General features: G+C 40.1%; 1 protein-coding gene across 21 annotated transcripts in view; it reads right to left on the bottom strand.

The window, feature by feature from the left end:
- ESRRG (estrogen related receptor gamma) overlaps positions 1-23,328 on the bottom strand; it is a 483,548-nt gene that overhangs the window by 44,556 nt on the left and 415,664 nt on the right. For all 21 annotated transcript variants that reach the window (XM_081000562.1, XM_081000567.1, XM_081000563.1 and 18 more), the window contains 2 exons: positions 21,402-21,512; positions 17,528-17,689 (listed from right to left, as the gene is read on the bottom strand). In XM_081000562.1, coding sequence (XP_080856688.1) covers positions 17,528-17,689; positions 21,402-21,512 — 273 coding nt within the window. The remainder of the gene's footprint in view (positions 1-17,527; positions 17,690-21,401; positions 21,513-23,328) is intronic.

The following is a 23,328-nucleotide window of genomic DNA, read 5'->3' as shown; positions in this document are numbered from 1 at the left end:
ATTAGAAAAGGGAAACAATTTGAATTTCTATATCTTTACAAAGAAAAAAATGGGTTACTCAATTACTGCTAAGTCCTCTGCAGTTTTATCCTGTCTTCTTTATAAATAGTCAGATACTAAATAACTCATGAGCAAAAGAGGTACAGAAAATATATGGAGTTACAAACCTTAATTATCTGGACACCTAAGGCAACATGAAATCTGTTCTCAGTAGACATATACAAAGCATATTGCCATCCTGCAGTGTGCCTCAGACCACTAGACAGAACCTTCTAGATATGGGAAGCCCGGGTAAGCAAGTTCTCTCTCATAAATAAGCATGCGTCATCCTTTTCTTCCAAAGGAAACAGAAAAGCAGTGTGTTTTGATGGTGGTGGTTGTTTTTCTAAGTGGGAAAACTAATAATAAAAATAATGCTCAGGCAGAAAAGCCAAAAGGTAGGAATACAGCATTTATGTGTCCAATATTGTAAAAAACAAAACAAAAAGCTTTCTCTATTATTGTTTTACTACATCAGAATATGGTTTCATTTGGAAGGAGGGGCAGAAAGCCGCTTTTCTGTTTCTGTCATTTTGTGCACCAAGGGATGAGATGGGTACTTGACACATTTCATGAAGTTTGACCAGAGTAGGATGTGGGTGAGGGTGTGTGTGTGTGTGTGTGTGTGTATATATATATATATATATATATATATATATATATATATGCAGTGTCCATTTGAAGCTTGTCTGTGAACTTTGCATGAACCGCCAGAAATAATGTAGTGTGATGACAAGCCAGTTATACCTTCCACTAAATTTGCTGTCTGGAATGAACTGAAATAGTGTTTGGTTTGTGTAATTACGTCCATCTATCTTTATATTCCAGCGGCATATCGCAAATTGAAAATACTAAAAATTGACTGTTGGTTCTGATATTTAATGATTGCCAAAGACAAGACGATGATTTATTGGTTACTTACCGATGTGACACATTTGCATCTTATTAGACAGAGATTACTATTCCTTAAAATGCGGACGAGGCCTGATCATGTCTGATGGATTGATTTGATTTGCAAATGTAATCAAACTAATAAGAGGGAAAAAATGAGCAATAATGCCTTGTTTTTCAACTGGCAATCACTCCCCTGCCAACAACGCTGATATCCCTGACTAAGCAGCCTTCACACAGTCTTCCTGTCTCCTCAAATAAACAAAGAGAGGCAAAGAGGCTGATAAGAGGATAACAAGCCAAGTACGGATGTACCATGGAGCAGACACTTCAGAATGGTACAGATACATTAAAATACTGGTATTTGGAACACCATGGGAATTACTGCAAATCCCACTATCTTTTTCTTTTTTTTTAACTTGAGCAATAAAATGTAGAAGTAAATTGCAATTCTAATTTAGGTAACTCCCAAGGGATACTATACTTTTCAATTGTCCCTATTTAACAGGGACAATTTCTTATCATTTTCTCCTCCCTTCTTTCTGTTTTAGTTTAAATGTCTGGGAGACATCACTGTCTCTATTTTTTTATTTTTTTTGCCTTTTCTTGATTCCTTGTGAATTGTTAGAATTGTCATTCTTCACAGTTCAGATCCCTTCCTAGGGTTTACAGATGTTAAAATTTTGAGGGAAGGATGCATTTTAAAATGCACACACAGGAAATTTAGTAAATGCACACTCATGAAAATTAAAACGCCTCGGAGTGCACAGGCTGTCATTTCACATACTGGTGAGACTAATTTTGAAAGGTTGATAATAGGAGATTGTAGGAGAATTGTTTTTGTTGGTTTTTTTTCCTAGTATGCCTTTAATCTAAGAGTGGGGAGGCTTCCTGGCTTTGTGCAGGACAGACTTGTGGACAGTAACAAAATTCGGTAACCAAAGAAAGTCTTCAGTTCAGAGAGTAATCCTTGATAAGAGAAGGTATCTTAAAATCAAATTCTTCTTTAAAGTATTGGAGGACATGTAATACTCTTTGCTAAGGGGCAAAGCCCCTTCCCACAGAGAATTCAAATAAAACGGCAAACTCTGCCCCGTCAATATTCTCCCATCACAAATTAAGATAAGGGTTGAAAGAGAGTAAAGGTAAAGGGACCCCTGACCATTAGGTTCAGTCGCGGATGACTCTGGGGTTGCAGCGCTCATCTTGCTTTATTGGCCGAGGGAGCCAGCATACAGCTTCCAGATCATATGGCCAGCATGACTAAGCCGCTTCTGGAAAACCAGAGGAGCGCATGGAAATGCCGTTTACCTTCCCGCCGGAGCGATACCTATTTATCTACTTGCACTTTGACATGCTTTCAAACTGCTAGGTTGGCAGGAGCAGGGACCGAGCAACGGGAGCTCACCCCGTCGCGGGGATTTGAACTGCCGACCTTCTGATCAGCAAGTCCTAGGCTCTGTGGTTTAACCCACAAGGCCTTATTTCTGCTTGTGAAGGGGGTAACTGGCTGCCGGACAAGCCTTGGTATTGCCTGCCCCACTGCTGAAGTGGAAATAACAGTCAGGACTATCAGACTATCATAGCCTACCAAGATCATTGAAATTGAAGTTAATAAAGGAAGGAAATTAAACACTATACATCCTCAGAACTGTCATTTCCACATCTGTAAATGGACAAGCTATTGATAACAGCCTATCATGCTCGATCTCTCCCCACACTCCCCCAATATTTGCAAGCAAATGTAAGAGGGTTTGTGATTTCCTTCTCTTCACTCCCCTTGCCTTAGTTTGCAAAAGGATCCTAGAATGATTGGGGATTTCCAAGTACTCTTTGGCACAATCACAAAAGCACTCAAGAAATACTTGGGGGAGACGCTGCTTTGGCAGCATGTTTGAAGCAGCAACTTCCACATGCAAGAGATACTGTAGCAACTCCTGTTGAGGCATTTTTGTATTCTGAAATATTTATCTGTTTGCATGGATTAAGCTTGTCAACTTTTGCAGACCCTTGAAGTGTCCCGATTTTCCAGGGACGTTCCGGTTTCTTATTTGATCCTGGAATGCCCCACTTTTCCTTAGGATGTCCCTATTTTCGTTGGAGAAATGTCAGAGGGTATGGAGTTATCCGACCGTAAGCCATCTGAAGGCAATCCTGTATAGGGAAGTTTTTAAAAAATGTTTAATATTTTATTATGTTTTATATGTGTTGGAAGCTGCCCATAGTGGCTGGGGCAACCTAGTAAAATGTGTGGAGAATAAAAAGTAAAATAATCATTATGGAATGGGACGTCCCTATTTTCATCGGAGAAATGTTGGAGGGTCTGTGCCTTTAACAACTGCATGGAAGCTGAAATTAATGTGATGAAATTGGGTAGGCTGGAGGAAAGTTATGCCAAAAATTCTTCTTGAAACATTTTGTCTGTCAGACATAGATAGAAGTTAAAAATGCAAGATCTCTGCTAGAAGCAAGTTGGCAAAACCAGACTAGATTATTCTGAATCAAGACACCAATTTATAATTTTAATTAAGAAAATACAATGGCATTAGATAAAAATAAAACTCAATAATTTTATCTATTATCATTATCATTATTAAAATTTGTATACCACCTTTCATTCATAGGTCTCAGGGCGGTTCACGACATAAAACGTATATATTATTGTGAGAAACTAGAATTTAAACAACTCTTCACCAATCCGGAGCAATTCTGATGTTTTGCACTGTAACTCCCATAAGACACTGCCAGTGTCTAAAACATCAGGAGGGAACCAAGTTGTCAAAGACTGGTTTAAGTTCTGTTTTGTTTCTCAGCTGGTAGCTTTCTCCCTTAAACTTATTTTATTTCAGAGGGAGTCATCGTACCCTGTGTATTTAACTATTTATTAATTTATCTGCTTACATCAAGCCCCAAACCTCTCTAGAAGGAATTAATTCATTTTTTTCCAGCGAAGTTTGCAATGAAATATATTCCAAGAGTGGCTCCTCTGTACACTCCTTAAATTAGTTACTTAACTAAATTTGTTTTACATTATAAAATCACAGAACCGTAGAATTGGAAAGGACCTGAGGATAATCTAGTCCAACCCTCTGAAATGCAGGAATATAGGGATCAAACCTGCAACCTTGGTGTTATCAGCACCATGCTCTAACCAACTGAGCTATCCTTGTTGTTATGTTGCATATTTAACCCACAAAGTATGCATGTATAGTATACATAGATTATATGTCAGTTTCTTCAAGAAAATGGTTCTATTTTTTTATAGTGATTTTAAAATTACTCAAACCATAAAGCATGATTTGCCAATCTTAAATGACACTGGCAGGAAAATGCTTGTAACTAAATAAGTAAGCACTGCTGCTGATGTGAATTATAATCATTCTTATGTGGAGCACAGCCGAAAATTAGATTTAACATTAGAAACAGGACCCAAAAGATACAAAAAGAAGTTTTTTAAAAATCCAAACACACACTTTCAAGAGCATAGCTTGCCATTAACACCCAGACATTCCTTTTGCTGCACTTCCCTGTACCAGCACAGGACATGTGTCCTGCTGGAAACGTGCTGATGGCTTGCGGAGACCTTGCAATTCAAGTAATTAATCCTATTCCAATCTAGGTTAAGCAGGTGGAGAGCCTGCAGCGTTCAGAGAGAAAGTAGAAGCTCTTTAAAGTATTTAACTGGGCACAGCTTAGTCCAGAAAACTAGACTGGTCCATTCCGCTGACCTAGTCATGCAGGTAAAGACCTGTCTGTTCTCAAATCAGTGTAATCAAATATTTGTCCCTTCCTCTCCCCTCCCCTCGGCCTTCTGTAATACACAGCATCAACACCATGTGGTATTAAGACTAACCTCTTGTCCTCCACCCACTTCTGTTAGAGAGCAGGATGATTAGCTGTGACCTGGTTAGTTTTACAAGTAACTAGACAGAACTGCAGTTAACTTAAGGTGAGGGTGGTACGTTTGTTTCAGCCTTCCATGCTGAACAGAGAAGTTTGATTCATTCTGTGGCACATAATGCTAATATTAAGACAACAGTTTTTCTCCTCTAAGCACTCAAAATGATCCTTCATTATCTCAGTAAACCTTACAATAACCCGTTGAAGTAGACCAGTGGTTATTTCCATAGTCATATAATGCTAATATTGGGGGAGAGAAAGCTTAGACTGAAAGATGGGGGCTTATCTAAGATTACCTTTGAATTAATGGTTTTTGCAATTTGAACCAGGAAGATTTGAACTCACAGCCACACTCTCCCCCCCCCGCCCCGTCACACTCTTAACCATCAGACAAACAGTAGTCTGATTTCACCCCCAGAGGCTCACGCCATCGTCTCTTGACATACAGGCATGCCAACAAAAGCAGCATCCAAAACACCTTTATAACACTGTTGTCGAGCCAGCCCCTGCCTAGCTTCTGCCCACAGTTCTGCTGCGGCGCCTCCTCTGGCAGTATATGTTTCTAGAATAGTGGTGCTCACATCCTCTGCTGCCATGCTAATGCAATGTCCTTGGTTGGCTTGTAATGCTGACACAACAGATAACGAAACTGCATTGGCAGAGTGGTTGCATTTAGTCGTTTGCTAAACACAGATTTTCTGGCAAAGGGGCTGAAAGGATTGGGCCTTTAATGTTCTGTTTGGAAAGAACTCCCCTCCTTGAGTTGAATTCACTTAAGGTAGGATTGAGCGTAATTCACCCTCCTTAAGTTTCCTTCACTTACACAGAATTGACCCTCTTTGATCTATTTAGTGTACAATGTAAGTTGTTTGGGAAATGAAGCCCCTGAAAGATTATTCCAGCAATTTAAATTGGTGTTTTATAGCACTCTCCTAATTAGAAGTCATTTAAGAGGGCTGAAAATTGCACTAAATTATGTGGGAAACAGCATGATTTTAAGGAAATAATATGTCTGTAAATGCCTGGGATGCCCTGCTACGTCTTGTGTGGCACTCCAGATGCTCTCCCATTTGCAAAATTCCACCACTGCTTGAGTCTTAGGTCAATTTTGAGGTCAGCCACCGCAGCAGCGGCCTATTAGATTTCTTACAAATGAAGAAAAAGAAGAGCATAGTAACATGAAAATAAGGAAACAGGATGCACTTTATATTCTCTTTCTTTTGCTAATAAGGTTGCTTCTTGTGTTAAGAATGAGCTTGCCGTGCAGCTCTGCTAACCTAGCAAAGTACAAGTAGTCCTGTAAACATTGGGATCTCATCCCTGACAGAGCAAGCTCAAACTGAACTGGTGTACTCAGAAATAGGTCTGATTTAAATCAGTGATACCCAATCCTGAGTAAAATCATTAAGGATGGCAGTATTATGGTGAGTGAGTCTCTTACAGATCACACCCTTAAGATGAGGCATGTAATTGGATTTGATTGGATTCTGTATTCAATTGGGCTTTGCATAGAAATGACACACATCTTCTATTATCATTTGCACTGCTTGGTCTCTTGGCTTCACTTGATAAAAATAAAAATGTGTATAGCTATGTACTTGGATGACTTTGTTAGAGGATTTGTCACTTAAATGGATGTCTGGACACACACACACACACACACACACACACACACTGGTTTGTGATCCAGGTATATAAAGGAAACTCCCATGGAGTTTGTCAATGACACCCTTCTCTGATGCTCTTGCCATCAGTTGTGAGGTGGGTAGTTCCTGTGTCCAGAAAATAGGTCAACTACCTATTCTGGATGGGGTAACATTCCCTATGAAGAAGCAGGTACGAATTCAGGGTGTGTGTGTGCTCCTTAATCCATCACTGGGTGGAACAAGTGATTTCTGTTTCCAGGAGTGCTTTTTACCACCTCTGTCACCATTCCTGGACCAAGACAGCATGACCACAGCAGGCCACGCAAGGATTGCTTATTGTAACACACTTTATGTGAGGCCACCTTTGTATCTGGTCTGGAAGCATCAACTAGTGTAGAATGCAGCAGCTTGACTGCTCACACGAGAGGGATTCCTAGCAACATGTTATCCCACTGCTGAAAAACCTATACTGGTTGCTGTTTGCAACAGGGCCAGGTTCAAGTTAATTGTGTTAATTCATAAACCCTAAACAATTTAGGCCCAAAGCAGTTCAAAATCTGATCCCTTATACTCTACCTAGGTCAGTTTGATCCTCTGATGAAACACTTCTGGTGGTTCCCCATGTCCCTGAGGTTTGACTGGCCATTACTAGGAAATAAGCCTTTTGTGTGACAGGCCTTGCCCTGTGCAATGTCTATCTAGCAAATGTCTGGCAGGAACCATCCCTCCCTTCCTTCACATTTCTTCGGAAAACTTTTTTGTTTAGACAAGCCTCTACAACACGATTTTTTAAAATTACAATAAGTATTTTTTTTTGGATGTTTTAAATGATAGTTTTATGGAAATCTTTGTTTAATCTTTTTCTTATGGTGTATACCGCCTTGTTACATTTGTATGGAAGTACAGATGATAAATTCATAAATAAAAATTAATCACTTGATGACAGGAACATCAAGCGATAACGGGTATGCCCAAATCTGCCATTTCAGCACCACACACAGTGCTTTCATATCACCACAAACCTGATTGTTCAAAGTCGCTTCATGTAGTAAAGCTGCGGGTGATAAATGTACAGTAGTCAAGTTTAGAGACATTGCATGCCTGAACCACCCTTATGTCATTTAACTTTGATGCCATCAAAACCATTAAGAGTGATTCAATTAAAATGCTAAATATTTAGGACTGGATACAGAGAAGAGTGAGCATAACTCCAACTGCACAACAGGGCTTCCCTGGATCCAGAGGGTTGGCGGATCATATGGAGTGGTATGGACTGGGGTTTCAGAGGCTGGAATAATTTGATGGGGCTATCTTACAAATGTAGAAGTGATTTTCCATTTGCACAACACATACCTGGAACAAAGATTTAAAATTAAACATAGGAGTATAAGAAGCTGCCTTATACTGAATCAGACCATTGGACAATCTAGCTTAGTAGTATCTACATTGACTGACATCAGTTCTCTAGGATTTAAGGCAGGGAGTCTCTCCCAGCCTTACCTGGAGACGCCGGGGTTTAAACCGGGGACTTTCTGCATGCAAGGCAGATGCTCTGTCACTGAGCCATACCCTTCCCCGTAGCCAGTGTCTAGCCTTAAAGTTTTATTTAATGTAAGGCAGGGGTCAGCAAACTTTTTCAGCAGGCGGCTGGTCCACTGTCCCTCAGACCTTGTGGCAGGCCAGCCTATATTTCGGAAAAAATATATATGAACGAATTCCTATGCCCCACAAATAACCCAGAGATGCATTTTAAATATAAGGACACATTCTACTCTTGTAAAAATACGCTGATTCCTGGAGCATCTGAGGGCCAGATTTAGAAGGCAATTGCGCCAGATCTGGCCCCCGGGCCTTAGTTTGCCTATCCATGATGTAAGGTCCAGTTTAAAGAAAAAATGGAGCTTAGTATAGTTACCTGTTCCAACTTGGTCCTATATTACTTACAATTACTACATTACATCATATCTACAATTCTTGGGCATATCTATAAAATGTAATTATTCCAAAAATTATACCCAGATGCTTTCACCACTGGCAATCCGAGCTAGATGAATGACGGCTTTGTATGCAAAATGTGCCAATCCAAAATACATCTAGTATCAGCAAACAACTTTTTCCTGTTTAAATGTTTATGTTTTTAAGTTAGTCAATGATATTCTGCTCCCCCCCCAAAAGAAACCTGTCTCTTCTATGCTTCAAGTACCCAGCTGCCACACAATTTATATCTCTTTCCTTTCCTCTTTGTTTTTCAGCCATTTTCCCTGAATGTCAAAGTCAATTTAGTGCATTTCACTTTGCTGAATAAATCAGAGGCGAAATCCTTGCTAAAAGTGAAAATTTGATTTGCTAAAAGGAGCTTAGGGCAACTATTAATCAATATATCCAGAGTGTCAAAGCTAAGGCCATGATAGGCATGCATTCATTTGGAGATTGGTTGAGGCAGATAAAGGAGGGGGATGTAGTGCAATCACCAGTTTGTGTGTACGAGAGAGAGCATGGACTCACAGATGTGGGTGATTTGGGGAAAAGATAAGAGAAAGTGTTGACTTCAAAGGAGGGGAAAAACACCACCACCACCACAACAGTACATATAAGAAACTCTGGAGTCAAACAAGTCTTTTACAAAGAATATGAAAGTCTCATTCTAACTATTGAACATTACTGAAAGATTTGAATATTTTAACTTACAAATCCATCAATAACATTATTTTACACAATCAGATTTCTGATTGGCTGCGAGTCCTGGAAGACCTGCTCCTTGCCTTGAAGTCCATTTTTACCTGGCCTGGAAGGGCAGGGCCCTGACTGACTCCAGCTACAAAAGCTGAGGCTGGGTTGGGGTACTGTTTGGGTATTGGTGGGGTTATTATTGCCCTATTTTTAAAAAATGTTCAAAATTGTTTTTAACTGCTTTTAAACTTGTGAGTTTCTAAATTTGGGGATTTTGTTGTTTCATTAAATCAAAGGATGTTAAATGTGCCTAGGAAGAGAGAATTGCAGGTTCTGAGCAAGGGGAAGTATGGGGTGGGGCAGGCTGGGTACAGGGCACAGGCAGTTAGTGACTGTGCCATGTACCAACCCCTCCTCCAATTTGGGGAACTGTGGTTGTCCTATCAGCCAGTCCCCAGGTCTGTGGATGCTATTGCTGAATTCCAGGTCAGCTCTGAGTAAGACCTTCATCATACATGATCTGATTATGGATGAGAAGAGCAATCTGGTCTGTATCACTGAGAACTGGGTGGGTGAGCAGGGTGGAGTTGGTCTCACCCAGCTGTGCCCATTTGGGTACACGGTTCAGCATCAGGGCAGACTTTGAAGGTTGAAGAGGGGGGATTGCTGTTGTCTATAGAAATTTTCTCTCTCTCCAGGCTTGCTGTCCAGTTGTGGGGAATCTAGAGTGTGTTTTCCTAGCATTGGGCAATCAGAACAGATTAGGGATTCTGCTGGTTTACTGCTGGCCTCAATACCCAGAAGTCCCCCTCTCTAAGCTGACAGAGATAGTCTCAAAGGTGGTTTTGAGGACTCCCAGACTGATGATTCTGGGGGACTTCAACATCCATACTAATGAGTGTGGGGATCGGGAATGTAATCCCCATGCAAATCATTGCCTATACTTTGTTGCCTCCAGCAGAGCTTTTCCAGGTGGTGAGGAGCCTCCTGTACAGTTTGGCCTGAAGGAGGTGGTGGAACCAAAGTTAGCTTGCTTTGACTTGTTTGTAACACAATTTTGAGGGTAAATGTTTGCATTCACTAGGATATTGACTCCACAATTAGAGCAGATGAAGCTCAAGGGGTGTCCAGAGCACTGTCTAGTCCTGTTGTGTTGGATGGGTTTCAGTTAGGAATGCTTGAGGATGTGGGAAAGGTGTTTGGATTGGTTAGGGTGGGTGACCACTTGTGCTGTGGAACCTTGCCCCTCTTGGCTGATAAAAACTAACAGGGAGAGGATACCTGGTTGAACCAGGGAGTTGATTAATGCCTCCCTGCATGAGGGGGTGGTCCTCGTTTGCTTGAAAAAAACCACCCTCCCTGGATTCAGAAAATCTAACTAACTACCAGCCAGTTGCCAATCTCCGCTTCTTGGACAAGGTTCTTGAGCAGGTGGTTGAGGACAAAATCCAGGTGCTCTTGGAGGAAACAGTTTTTCTAGATCTATTTCAATCAGGGTTTAAGCCCGGTTTTGGCACAGAAACTGCTTTGGTCACCCTATATGATGATTCTGTCTCCTGTTAATTCTCCCTGACCACGGTATCATTCTGGAGTGGCTGTCCTAGTCAGGAGTGGATGGCACCACTTTGTGGTGGCTCTGGTCCTCCTTGGATGGTCATTTCCAGAGGGTGATGGTGTAGGGAGTCTTCTTTGGCCTCTGGAGCCTTCAACTGGGAGGTTCGATTTTATCCCCTATGCTGTTTAACAGCTATGTGGAGCCATCCAGAATTTTGAAATACATTATCAGCAATATGCTGATGACACACTGCTCTAATTCTCCTCTATATCTGTAGATGTGGCAGTGAATGTGCTGTACAATTGTTTTGCTTCAGTAATGGGTGAGAGCCAACAAACTGAAGCTCAATCCAGATAAGACTGAGGCACTGTTAGTGAGTCGTACCCTAGACAGGATGGATGGAAGGCTACTTGCTCTTGATGGGGTTGCACTCCCTCTGAAGGAGCAGGCATGTAGCTTGGGTGTACTTCAGGATCATTTGCTGTTGCTTGAGGCTCAGGTGGCCTCAGTGGTGCAGAGTGCCTTCCATCAGCTTGGGCTGGTGGCTCAGCTGCACCCCTAGCTGGACAGGGGTAGCCTAACTTCTGTCATCAATGCTCAGGTAACCTCTAGTTTAGATTACTACAACGTGTTATACATAGGAATGCGTCTTAAGAAATTTCAGTGGGTGCAGAATTCAGTGGCCAGGTGTTCACCAAAGGAAGACGGTTTGAGGACATTACTTCAATCCTGGCCCAACTGCACTGGCTGCCAATTAGTTTCCAGGCCCAAATCAAAGTGCTGGTTTTGACCTATAAAGCCTTAAACGGCTCAGAACTGCAACAGCTCAAGGACCACCTCTCCCGATATGAACTGATATAGACCCTGCAATCATCATCTGAGGCCTTTCTTTGTGTGCCTCCTCCACAAGAGGTCTGGTTGCAAAACGAGAACAGGCCTTTTCTGTGGTGACTCTCGATTTGTGGAATGCACTCTCCAGAGAGGCTCACCTGACACCTTCATTATATATCTTTAAGCGCCAGGTGAAAACATTTCCCTATAACCAGGCCTTGGTTGATTAACATTCTATGGCCTTTTGAATGTTTGTGGGAGCAGGGGTAATTGGTTTATTTTTATTTTTATAAATACAGCTTATTGGCCCTCATCTAATCCACCACTGTGTTCACATCAGCAAACGGATGAAAACTTCCTCTCAATGTTCTAATGACCACTCCCAACTACAATCTTATTTTCTCCCTGATGCTTTTTCCAGGTGACCCTCTATAACTTCTCTTTTGTTGGGGTCACATGCATACAAATACGTTCTTTCAAGAAAGCTTACCTGCTTCCTTGCAGGTACACAAATGAAACTCACTGTACCTAGTATGTCAGATTTTAAGATATGCTATGCAAATTTCTGGAGGGATATCTCTGTTTTCTGTCTTTTGCAGAAAATTCAAAGAATTGCAAAGAATAAAATCATTTTGTGGCACATTAAGGGTTTTTTAAAAACAAAAAACCCTATAACCCACATCTTTAAAATGCCACAATACTTTGTACAACTTATTTTTCAACTTTATGTCTCAAAAGTGGTTGCTGTCTTTCAATTAATTATAAGTCTCTCTCTATATATTTAGTACCTCTTTGGGCAACCTAAATGTACCAGCAGGCAATGCTAGACAAGTAATAATTGCATAATAGGTAAATCTGAAAGCACTTGATGGCAATTGGTTTTATTTTACAACATAAAAAGGTGGGTTTTTTTGGAAGAATAATCCAGATTCAATGTTTTTGTACAAATTAAAATTAGTTTTAAGTGTAAAACATTGCAAGGACTTTGGTCTAACTTGATGAGTTTTGTGTCTGCAAAACGACAGAGAACATTTTGTCTCTTAAGCTTCCTGTTATGCACATTTAAAGAGCTTAATGTTTCCTGCTTCCACTTAGTAAAAGGAGAGCATTGCGCATTTTTGCAGAATGCCAATGAGACAGTTGCATTACAGAAACAATGCCTAAGTGACTTTGAAAATGTGGTCAGACATCAGCAGAATCTCATCTCATGGGGAAAAAATGGGCTTTATACTTTTAAGATGTCCGAAAGCAAAACTTACCATGTTCAAAATGCAACACACAATAAAACTAACATACGCTTTCAGTATTTAAGTTAGGTTCTGTACATCTTACTCACAGATTTATCTACTACTATGGTACCTCGGGTTACGTACGCTTCAGGTTACAGACTCTGCTAACCCAGAAATAGTACCTCGGGTTAAGAACTTTGCTTCAGGATGAGAACAGAAATCGTGCTCCGGTGGCGCAGTGGCAGCTAAAGTGGTGCTTCAGGTTAAGAACAGTTTCAGGTTAAGAACGGACCTCGGAACAAATTAAGTACTTAACCCGAGGTACCACTGTAATGTAAGCATTGTCTCATTGGAAACAACACAGCCTTCCTAAATACCTGTAGTATTTTACTAACAAAGTTACAGTGCATAGGAATATTTTAATCTGACACAAAGAACAACAATAGATCTGACTGCTAGGCTGATAATCTTCTTATCACACCCTGTGAAACCTAGCTCTAATATTTGACAGTGTGAGCTTCCATTACTCGGCAACCCATTCTATAAAGGCCAACAATGGAGAAAGAATGAAGTGGAGTGTGGAAGAACCTCCATATCTACATAAAAGAGATTAGAGGCGACAGCGTTCCATTTTACAGCTCAATCATACTGTGTTAGCATGCGCTTATCCGAGCGCGGATGAAATTGAAAGAGAAATAAAAAAGAGTCAGGCAGATAGGAACCAGAAAAGCGAGGCATGAGCAATTTCCAAGGATATAAAAGGATGCTAATGGTGGGGCCCTGTCATTCTTAAAAAGGGCTATTAGGGCACCATCATCTGTTCTTGTGCCTTTACGCTCCTGTAACTAAAGTCAAGAATTTCCTAATACCATTGTGATCATTTTCTTCTACAGATAAGATGTGGTCATGTTTCACAACAACACTTTTCATTTGTTTGATTTATTAATGCAAGTAGACTAATTCTATTTACTGATAAAGCCTTTCAATCCATATATAAATGTGTGTGTGTTTCCTTTCTGGAAAAGGTATGTTTCTGCTCAGTTCTGTATCTTTTTGTTCACTAGAAAAAAGCTAGAGCAGCACAGTAGTATCAATGGAATTTAAGTGGGCACCAAAAAAAAAAAGATAATCATTCAGGAGACTGATTCAAAATTTTAAGAAATTACTCCAAAATTAAGAAATGAGAGGAAATGGTGACAGAATACAGAATATGGCAGTGTTTCTTCTAATTTTTTTAAAAAAATTAAATTTTCTTTATTAGCTGTAAAATAACATTTATCTGCATGAGAAAATTGATCAATTTTTAGATAAAACACCAAATTGAATATGCTTCTAATATGCTGTGGACATTTACTGGTTCCAAATTATGCTCAGAAAAATCACCTTAGGTTGCAATCCTATACCATTTATCTGGGAGTCAGCTCCACTGAACTCAATGGGACTCACTTTTGAATAGCCATGTATAGAACCATGTGTTAAAAATTCTATACCTTTAGAAACTAAGTTTTAAGGAACTATAGGAAAACCATGATTGCAAAGTCAAACATGATGACTTCCATTAACATAAATTGCTGTAGCAGTACTGCCCCCTTCTACTTTTCAGTACCAACACATAGAAAGGGAAAACGGAAAGCTGTCATTAAAGCATTAAAGGAGGTGAAGATGCACACATTTTGGCAAAGTTATCCTTTTCCTGAATAATAAGATGGTTGGAACTAATTTTATTTTATTTGTAATAACCTGGAGAATTATTCTGAAGTGATCACTTCTACATTTGCTTAAATAACTCCGTAATGGACATTAAGATAAATAAATAATAACTATACTATGTTTTTAAAACTTTATCTATATTTATTTTATTAATTTAGAAAATATGTATCCTGCCTCTTGGTTACAAGATGTCCCACAATGGCAATGTATGCAATGCAATGTATGCAATAAAAATATGCTGGTACCCAAGGTTTCAATAAAATACATAAATAAAGTTAAAATGTAGATACTCAAATTCTACATCATTAAAAATTGAAGTAACCATGTTGAGAGCACCGGTTTTTGCATCTTGCCCTTATGCGTTCAGTATTTTGGTGACTTACTTCCAACCAATAAGTGAAAATTTTAACAAACTTTGCATTCCAAAAGGGCTACCAGAAGGTTCTGTACTCAATTCAATCTCTTATCTCCTTCTAGCCAAGTGAACACCAGTATGGTATATTTAGCTAATAGGTTTAATATACCACCATAAGCCGGGTTTTGAATTTGCCTCTGACCATGGGTCTGCTGTTGAAGTATTCCTCAATAGCTCAGATTCCTGGTTCAGATTCCTGGTCTGTAATTTAGAATGCCAGTCTTTAAGCATCCAACAGCTTTCGCTGCTAACTGCAGGCACTGAACCATTGTTTTCTCTCCCTCTAGATTGCCTGGTTTCTTCCATACCCACAAGCAAACCTATGTCGTGTATTCACAACACAAATCAAACTGATAAAATATATTTGGCAATCACCATGATGCGTTATTGACCGACTTCTAGGGCAAATGCCCCCATATTGGTAAGACTGATGTAGGCATTGTCCAGAGATGAAACTCAAACTCACCTATTTAACTAGCTTTGACTTAATCTGGGGTGCTTTATTAGCAACCAGTGTAAGACAAAGTAGCTAGTATAATACAGAGTGATGTTTAAATTAGTTTACAATTTGCTTGGGCTCATCTAGACCTGCTCTGAACAAAGCCATTCAGAAATGTCAGCTGTGTTCCTAACCACTGTAACAAATTGTTGCCTGAACGCTGCACACCTAATGACTTCAAATTAGCTTCACTGCGATATTGCCTGACAGTTCGTTACGACTGTTAGTAACATAGCTGGCGTATCATGACCAATAAATTGGTTTCAGTGTGGGCTGGGAAAGGGACTTCCATCAATTTGATTAAAGAAATTACTGTAGCATTCAAAGCATAAAGACAAACTAGTTTAAGGAGACAGAAATAAGTTAACTGTACCAGAAAAACATTGCTCATGATTCAAAAGCTCGTTTATAAGCCATTTGTGATGCAAACTCTGAACAACTAAATTTCTTCTGTGAAGAAAATGCGGAGCGCTTCAGAACGTGTGTTACTGTCCTCCTTTCTAAGCAAATTATGATTTAGATGTGTATTGATAGTTGTTTATTATTTGGTTTTGAGAAGTAATTAGAATCATTCAGGATTGCGCCTTGCATTGTTCAAATTCACTGGAAGAGACAGTGCCTGATCCAAAGTGTTAAGCTAGCATTAAGGAGAGCAGTAAAAAAAAAGTCTCAGAAGCTATTTTATGTTCTTTGTCAAATCCTCTTGAAATCTTCACAACTCATGTGGCTACTCTGAAACAGTTAGGCCTATCCACACACTGGGGGGGGGGGGTGTAAGCATCTGTGCACATATTCTTAGCAAAGTGAGTAACAATGCCAAATAAGCAGGCACTGTGCGTATTTCTCGTCTGAATGCCCAATCCAACAGCCTGTGGAGAATAGCCCTCAGTTCCTCAAACCAAGGAGCTGATCATGGTATCACAAATCATCTCCTAGGTTGCTACAGGGATTACAGAAGGAGGAGGAGAACCATGTGTGCCACCTTGAGCTCCTTGGCCAAAAAGGTGGGATATGAACACAATAAATAAACAAATTGCTGCTTCACTCCTGGTAGCAAGATGTATTGGGCCAACTCTGAAGACAAGGAAGGTTGTTAAAGGAGGAAGTGCTAAATATTTATTTGAAAAAATCAGAGCATCGGTTGCAGATCATACTGGTCATGTAATCTAGAACTGTTAGACAACTGTTTGTTGTCTGCAGATATTAACGTACACCTGTACTCATGGTTCATGGTTTATGGCTGCCTACAGTGTCAGCTGCTTTAGGACACAGGTGTGCCAACACAAATTCAAACCAAGTGAAATGGGGTAGGTGTGGGAAGGTGCACGTGTGGCGGAAGGCACAATTCCACTGAACCCAAAGAAAGCTTAAGTTGTTTGATATGTACAGACTCCTTCCAAAATGTTATTTCCAGTTACTGTTGCCTGAGGCAAGACGTATAAGCAAAAGACAAAATTCTCTGTTTATTTTCTGTGGAATGTGGGCAGCATGTGGAAATATTAAACCAACACAGTTTTCACACAAGTGCTTTATGACCATTAAGACTCCTTTGGATGTGCATGTCACAAAGGACTTTAACCTACATGCTTTGCTAAGGTAGAACCAGAAGAAATAAAACCCTGCCTGCAGAGGTGCAACTCACAGGGACCAAGGTGGGCCCAGCATATAATGCTAGTTTAAAGGAGAGGCAGCATAAAAAGGTAAAGGGACCCCTGACCATCAGGTCCAGTCGTGGCCGACTCTGGGGTTGCGGCGCTCATCTCGCTTTATTGGCCTAGGGAGCTGGGGTACAGCTTCTGGGTCATGTGGCCAGCATGACTAAGCCGCTTCTGGCGAACCAGAGCAGCGCACGGAAACGCCGTTTACCTTTCCACCGGAGCGGTACCTATTTATCTACTTGCACTTTGCTAGGCTGGCAGGAGCAACAGGAGCTCACCCCGTCACGGGGATTCGAACCGCCAACCTTATGATCAGCAAGCCCTAGGCTCAGTGGTTTAGACCACAGAGCCACAACTAGTCATTATTACCTTGTGGTCTCTGCATTTAATGCCCTACATGTATTATTTTCTTATTTAACCTTTTATGTAATGGTTTTTAACAGACAGAAATCTCATAAGATATACTTGTTTATAGATTCTGTACCTGGAATATGTTTAGCCCATCCAATGATGACCACCAGCTCCCTGTCTGCCAGGTCACAAAGAGTGGTGAGGGCCTTGATGTCACTGTCTGGCACAGTGGGGTCGGGCATGGCATAGATCTTCTCTGGTTCAGCCACCAGCAAATGAGAGACAATCTTGTTATCTGTGAATATAGATCAGAACATATGTTAATACTAATCACTGTATTTTCCATGACTCCACTTAAGAATCTAGTCCAACTCCTTGCAACACAGGAATCTTTCACCCAACATGGAGCTCGAACCCATAATCCTGAGATTATGAGTCTCATGCTCTACCAACTGAGCTATCCACAAATATTAAGTTTTGGCCTGTATAACATTTGCTATGTCACTGCTAGTCTGGGGATATAGCCCCTATCTACCAGAATTGGTGGGAATGTTATTTACCTCAATGGGATCAGGTGTGAACATATAAATCTATATATACCACTCATGAGACCCAGTGTGAAGTTGTGAAGTATAGGATGGGAGAAACCAAGGTTCAAATTGTCACTTAGTGGAGTTCAAGTGTTTTCAGAAACTGCATTCAATGGCTATAAAACCTGAGGAATTTCATTCTAAGATTTTTCTTTAAATGTTCTATTGTATAATTTATCCAGGAGTTCTTACCTATTTCTGTCTCTAGTATTTTACAAACAGGTATGTCACAAATTTAAAAAATGTCAGTTCCTCATAAACCAAACACAAGACACCACTTCAAGTATGTTTGTTTATTATTATTACAATGTAAAAGCGTCCTGTTCACAAGTGAATGGAGAAACTCTTAGACTGAAAGTTGATGTGGGACAGAGGGTGGAACAGAGATTGTTTCAACTGTTTGACCATTCTAGTTAATGTAGATTATGTATTCAAATCACAGAGGAGGAAAATTCAAAAGCTGATCTGCTATTACAGTACTTAGCAACAGGCCTAGAGTATATGCTCATTGTTTCATAAGAACTACTAAAGCTACACCAACAAACGAACAAAATCCCCCCAACATTCTACTATTCTCAGACTAATTAATGGGTATTATTTATCTCATCTAAAGGTGACAGATAGCAGTTTTAGTATTTCTTGATAAACAGCTTTCAGTGATGATGTTAAACTGTTGGCTGCAGTCCACACACACACAGACACAGACACAGACACAGACACAGACACAGACACAGACACACACACACACACACACACACACACACTCCTCCATTAATTCACTGTTTTATTACCCACGGTTGCTTCCTATAACAAAATTACCAAAACAAACAAGTAAATATTTTCACAACTTTTCTTAAATATTTCTTTTCTTAAAGTCCAAGGTTTGTCTAGTATTAGTAATAAAATGTATGCAGACAGAGGAGATGTGAGTTGCTTGGATTTTGAAATCTAGTAACTATTTTAACAAATTTGTTGAAGTGCCAAAGACTCACCAAGTTAATTATTTAAAAAAAGCATGGATGAGAGCAGCATATTTAGGGATGGGGTGGTAGAAAATGAAATATTCTCTATTTTTCCCTTAAACATTTCCCTTTGTGCAGTGATTCAGGATGCTGTACAGTTTAATTTAAGGTTCACAGAGTTTTCATACCCATTGTTCTGACACATGACAAGACCTGTAGGCAGACCACTGGGTTGTGGTGAAAAGAAAGGAAATAATAATAAAAAAGTGTGTGTTGTGAACATTTCCTAATCTCTATTATTTCGCTATGGGGGGAAAGCATTGTCAGTATTGAAAGTACAAATCCAGGGGCATTCTGAATGTGCTCAGGAAGCCGCATCAGTTAGAATAGCCACAAGCACGGTTCCTAGGTAAATCTTATTTAACGTTTCCCTAATTAGAATCAATAAAACCCAATTTTCATTCCACTGCCTTTGTTGTGTTCAGACTATCTGTCAGAACCCAGAAAATCTCCCTGGCTACTTCTTTAGTCAAAGTGATTTCACTGTTTCACTCTTGACACCTGCTGGGACGGATGCAAAAGAACCAAAAAGAAGTTATGCTATATGTGTTTCTTACAGGATGAACTAAGAAAAATGATTAGGGAGCCATTAAATAAATATCTAAATAAAGGACTGCATGTGAGGACCGGAAGCTACCGTATTTTTTGCACCATAACACTCACTTTTTTCCTCCTAGAAAGTAAGGGGAAATGTCTGTGCGTGTTATGGAGGGAATGCCTACGGGTGGCATGCCTATGGATTTTCCTCCTCTAAAAACTATGTGCGTGTTATGGTCGGGTGCGTGTTATAGAGCGAAAAATACGGTAGTTTATCTTGAGCAATAGAATCCTCTAAAATATGTTTCATTAAATTATTGCATATTGTGTAATATCTCAATGATTTTGGCTAGGCACAGGGAAGACAATTCACTGAAAGGTTATACTACATAGTTCCCTTTGAAATGAATGGGAGCTGTGAAAGAGCAGAGTAGTATTCTTGTACAGTGCCTGTTCATTTTAATGGGGCATTCCCAAGACGACTTACTGGTGGATTGCACCCTTCCAATTCCTCACATTTTCTGCCGGGACACATTAACCTATGTCTGTGATAAGAAGGCTTAATTGTGAGCGCATGTGCCGAGCTGTCAGCAATTCAACTCAATGGCACAATATAAAACAAATGAAAAGCTGGCAATCTGTGCATCCAGAAAATCTAAACCTCTAATGAAATTAAGCATTAGAGTTTATTGAATTTTATTGTATTATCAGAAAGTTTTTATTTTAATGCGCAAAATCTGCTTAATGCAACCCTAGATTGTATTTACAGAGTGGTGGAACAGCTTATCCAGACTGTGTGGAAGATGCCAGATTGGACAATTGAAGGTATAATCAGCATAATGTTTTTTGGAAAGGCAAAAGGAAACGATGCCATATGTTCACTTAAGCTTTAATTTTATGTAAAACTGGTTTCTTTTCCCTTTGACATAGCTAAAATGCCCTTTTGCTTACAGTTCAAACTCTGTTTATTTGCTTTCCAGGTCTCCATATGCTCATGCGTAATGCACACAGTAGTGTCCCCTACTGGGGAATGGGAGGTGAAAAACAACATACTGCTTTTTTCTTATACACAAGCAGGTAAGTGCCATCAGGGTAATCCTTGGAGCCTTTTATTACTCTTGTCCAAAGTGAAGGCTCTTGTAGCCTGGAGGCTTCTGCCACTGCTTAGACACCAAAACAGCTATTTTGAAAGTGACATACTAAAGAATTCACAAGTGCTGTTGGCTGCTAATTCTTGTTTTTATAGACTACCCAACTTGTTTCTTCGAGAATTAGCAGCTTCTGCATGATTTGTACAAATGGCTTTATAAGCCTTTAGCTTATCAAACTGTATCTTGTTCTTTCTTTTAATATCAGCTGCATATGAGAACATTAACACCTCTCTATGCATGTTGTAGGTGTAGCACTTTCCTGCTTTAATCTAATACTAGCTAGTAGTGTGTCAGCCTTCTATTGCTATAAATTAATGAGGCTCCTAATGTATTTTCATTGGGAGGTTGAGCAGTCAAACTCATTTAGTTAGTGAAAACTGCAAAAATCACTTTCTTGTAAAATCTGAGACTAGAAGCTTCAATGAACTAATGATCACAGCATGAGCTGTTTTATGTACCACTGAAAATAAAGATCACCTGTAAATGTAAAATTTGCACTGCATAAATTGTGCATTAGCAAGCTCTCACCCTTAAAAGAGTCTTTTCTTGACTCTTCAGAGAAAGGATACGGATGATATGAATAGTTTACAAAATCATCATTGATAAGAAACATAATGCATATGATTCGTTTTGGATGCTTCTTGCTTTACTGGGATGCAACCTCATGTATACGTACCAAGGAAAAAACCACCAACTGATTTACTTACATGGCTTTTTGGCTGGCTGAACTAGCTGAGGATTCAGGTATGGGCTATTTTCTGCATCTATTCTGCGCTTGTACTTCTGACGACCTCCACGTACTCTGTCTAGGCGCACTCCTGAAGGTGAGACAAAAAAAGAAAGGTGTGTTTAAAACATTTGGAAGAAAATATCTTATGGAATGATGAAACTTTCCAATAAAACAGTAAAAGTTCAAGATTGTTTGAAATTGAAAGAAGTGAAAGAAATGGGCACAGTATAAAATTCAACAACTTCAGCTTTACACCAATTCAAAAGTGTTAGGAAATATTCCTGCTATTTCTGGTATTGAGGAATAAGTGCTTACATTTATACAGATAAAACAGCACTACCCATATCAAATCAGTATGCTGGGGAAGCCCCGTTATTTCTAGAAGTACAAAAATCTGGAAATGGGGTGCTAAGAAAGAGAGGACTCGCTGCAGAATGTGTGCGCTCAGTGATCATAAAATGCTGGCTAGAATTATGTGTCACAGAAAGCCAGGTGGAAGCAGGAATGGAATGATGTATCCTGCAGGAGTGAATGGCTAATTTTTTAGAACACTAAGCAATAAATACTTCACACTGCAACATCTTGTTGCAAGCCCCACTTATATTCATAGGACCATTCTCACCATGAAATCAGCAATAAAATCAGTGCAATACAGCAAAACAAAACAATCACAATAAAACCAGCAATGAAGCAGCAGTTAAAATTAACAGGCAGAACTTTAAAGCCTGTAAGCATTTTTTAAAAATATTTATCCGACACCAAAAAGATAACAGAGTGGGTGCCAGGCAAGCCTCCCTAGTGAGGAAGCCCAATAGTCAGGGTACCATCACTGAAAATGTTCTCTTCCTCTTTTCAGGTCAGATGTTGGACACCTAAAGGACAGCCTTCACCAATGATCTCAGCACATGGGCCGGGGGTAGGGGATATCTTGGTGTATGAAGTATTAAGGGAGGGGCAGTACCTCTGTTGGAAGACATGTTGTGTGCCCTTTTGGGAATTTTCCATTCCACCTTTAGTTACAGACATGGAACTGTTACATGTCACATGTCTGTTTACATTCCAGCACTGTTTGCTGGTGTAAGCGGAACTTCCGCAGTGTTGTTTTGCTCTCTCGGAAGAGGCGGCAGAGAGAGACATGTTTCTTTGTCTTGATTTATGTTTAATAAATCCATAGTTTGTTAGTATGTCTCCACAAGCCTCAAGCCTCTTTCATTGCACAGTTTGCTCTGCTAAGTAAAGGTGTGCCCATGTCAGCAGACTTGGGTCACTGATTTGTGTCACACCAGAGGTCGAGGGATCTTCACAGCATGACGGCTGGAAGGAGATGATCTGGGTAGTTCATTCACCCTGGTCCCCACAATGCACTCAGCCCTCACCTGTGGCACCTAGAAGCTGTCAGCATATGACAGTGGCCACATCCCAGGAAACAGCTCTGACTGGCCGACTAAACAAGGTGAGAGTACCCAATGGCTCCTAAACCCTTGGTGAATTAGGGACTTGCCTATCCCCTGCATGCAAAGACAGGCTCCAGCAGATTGAGCAGATGAGACTAATAGTGAGTCCAATGGCCAGGAAGGCTTTTTTCTGCAGGTGCTGTTGAGGAAATGAGGGGCAGATGGTGCTCATTAACCAGCAAAGATAGCTCATCTAGGAGAAAGAAAAGTCTCATCTTAAACCTCTTCTGCCTAGTGGCTATACTAATTTCTGAAAAAGGACCAACAGTCAGGAAAACTGCACTGCTGAAAACCTTGTCTGGAGAGAGCTTTACAGACTGCAGCAAGCAGATGAAGCAATGGGCAGAACACTAGCAAGAGCTGTACTCCCTGGAAAACATGGTCTCCAGCACAGCAATTGACAGCATCCAGACTCTGCTTGTGTTGGAAGAGCTGGGTATTCCTCCCTCC

Source organism: Podarcis pityusensis (genome assembly GCF_964106645.2).
Source record: "Podarcis pityusensis genome assembly, chromosome: 3".
Taxonomy (NCBI): Eukaryota; Metazoa; Chordata; class Lepidosauria; order Squamata; family Lacertidae; genus Podarcis; species Podarcis pityusensis.
Note: the sequence above shows the minus strand (reverse complement) of the source record. Positions and strands in the feature narration are given on the sequence as shown.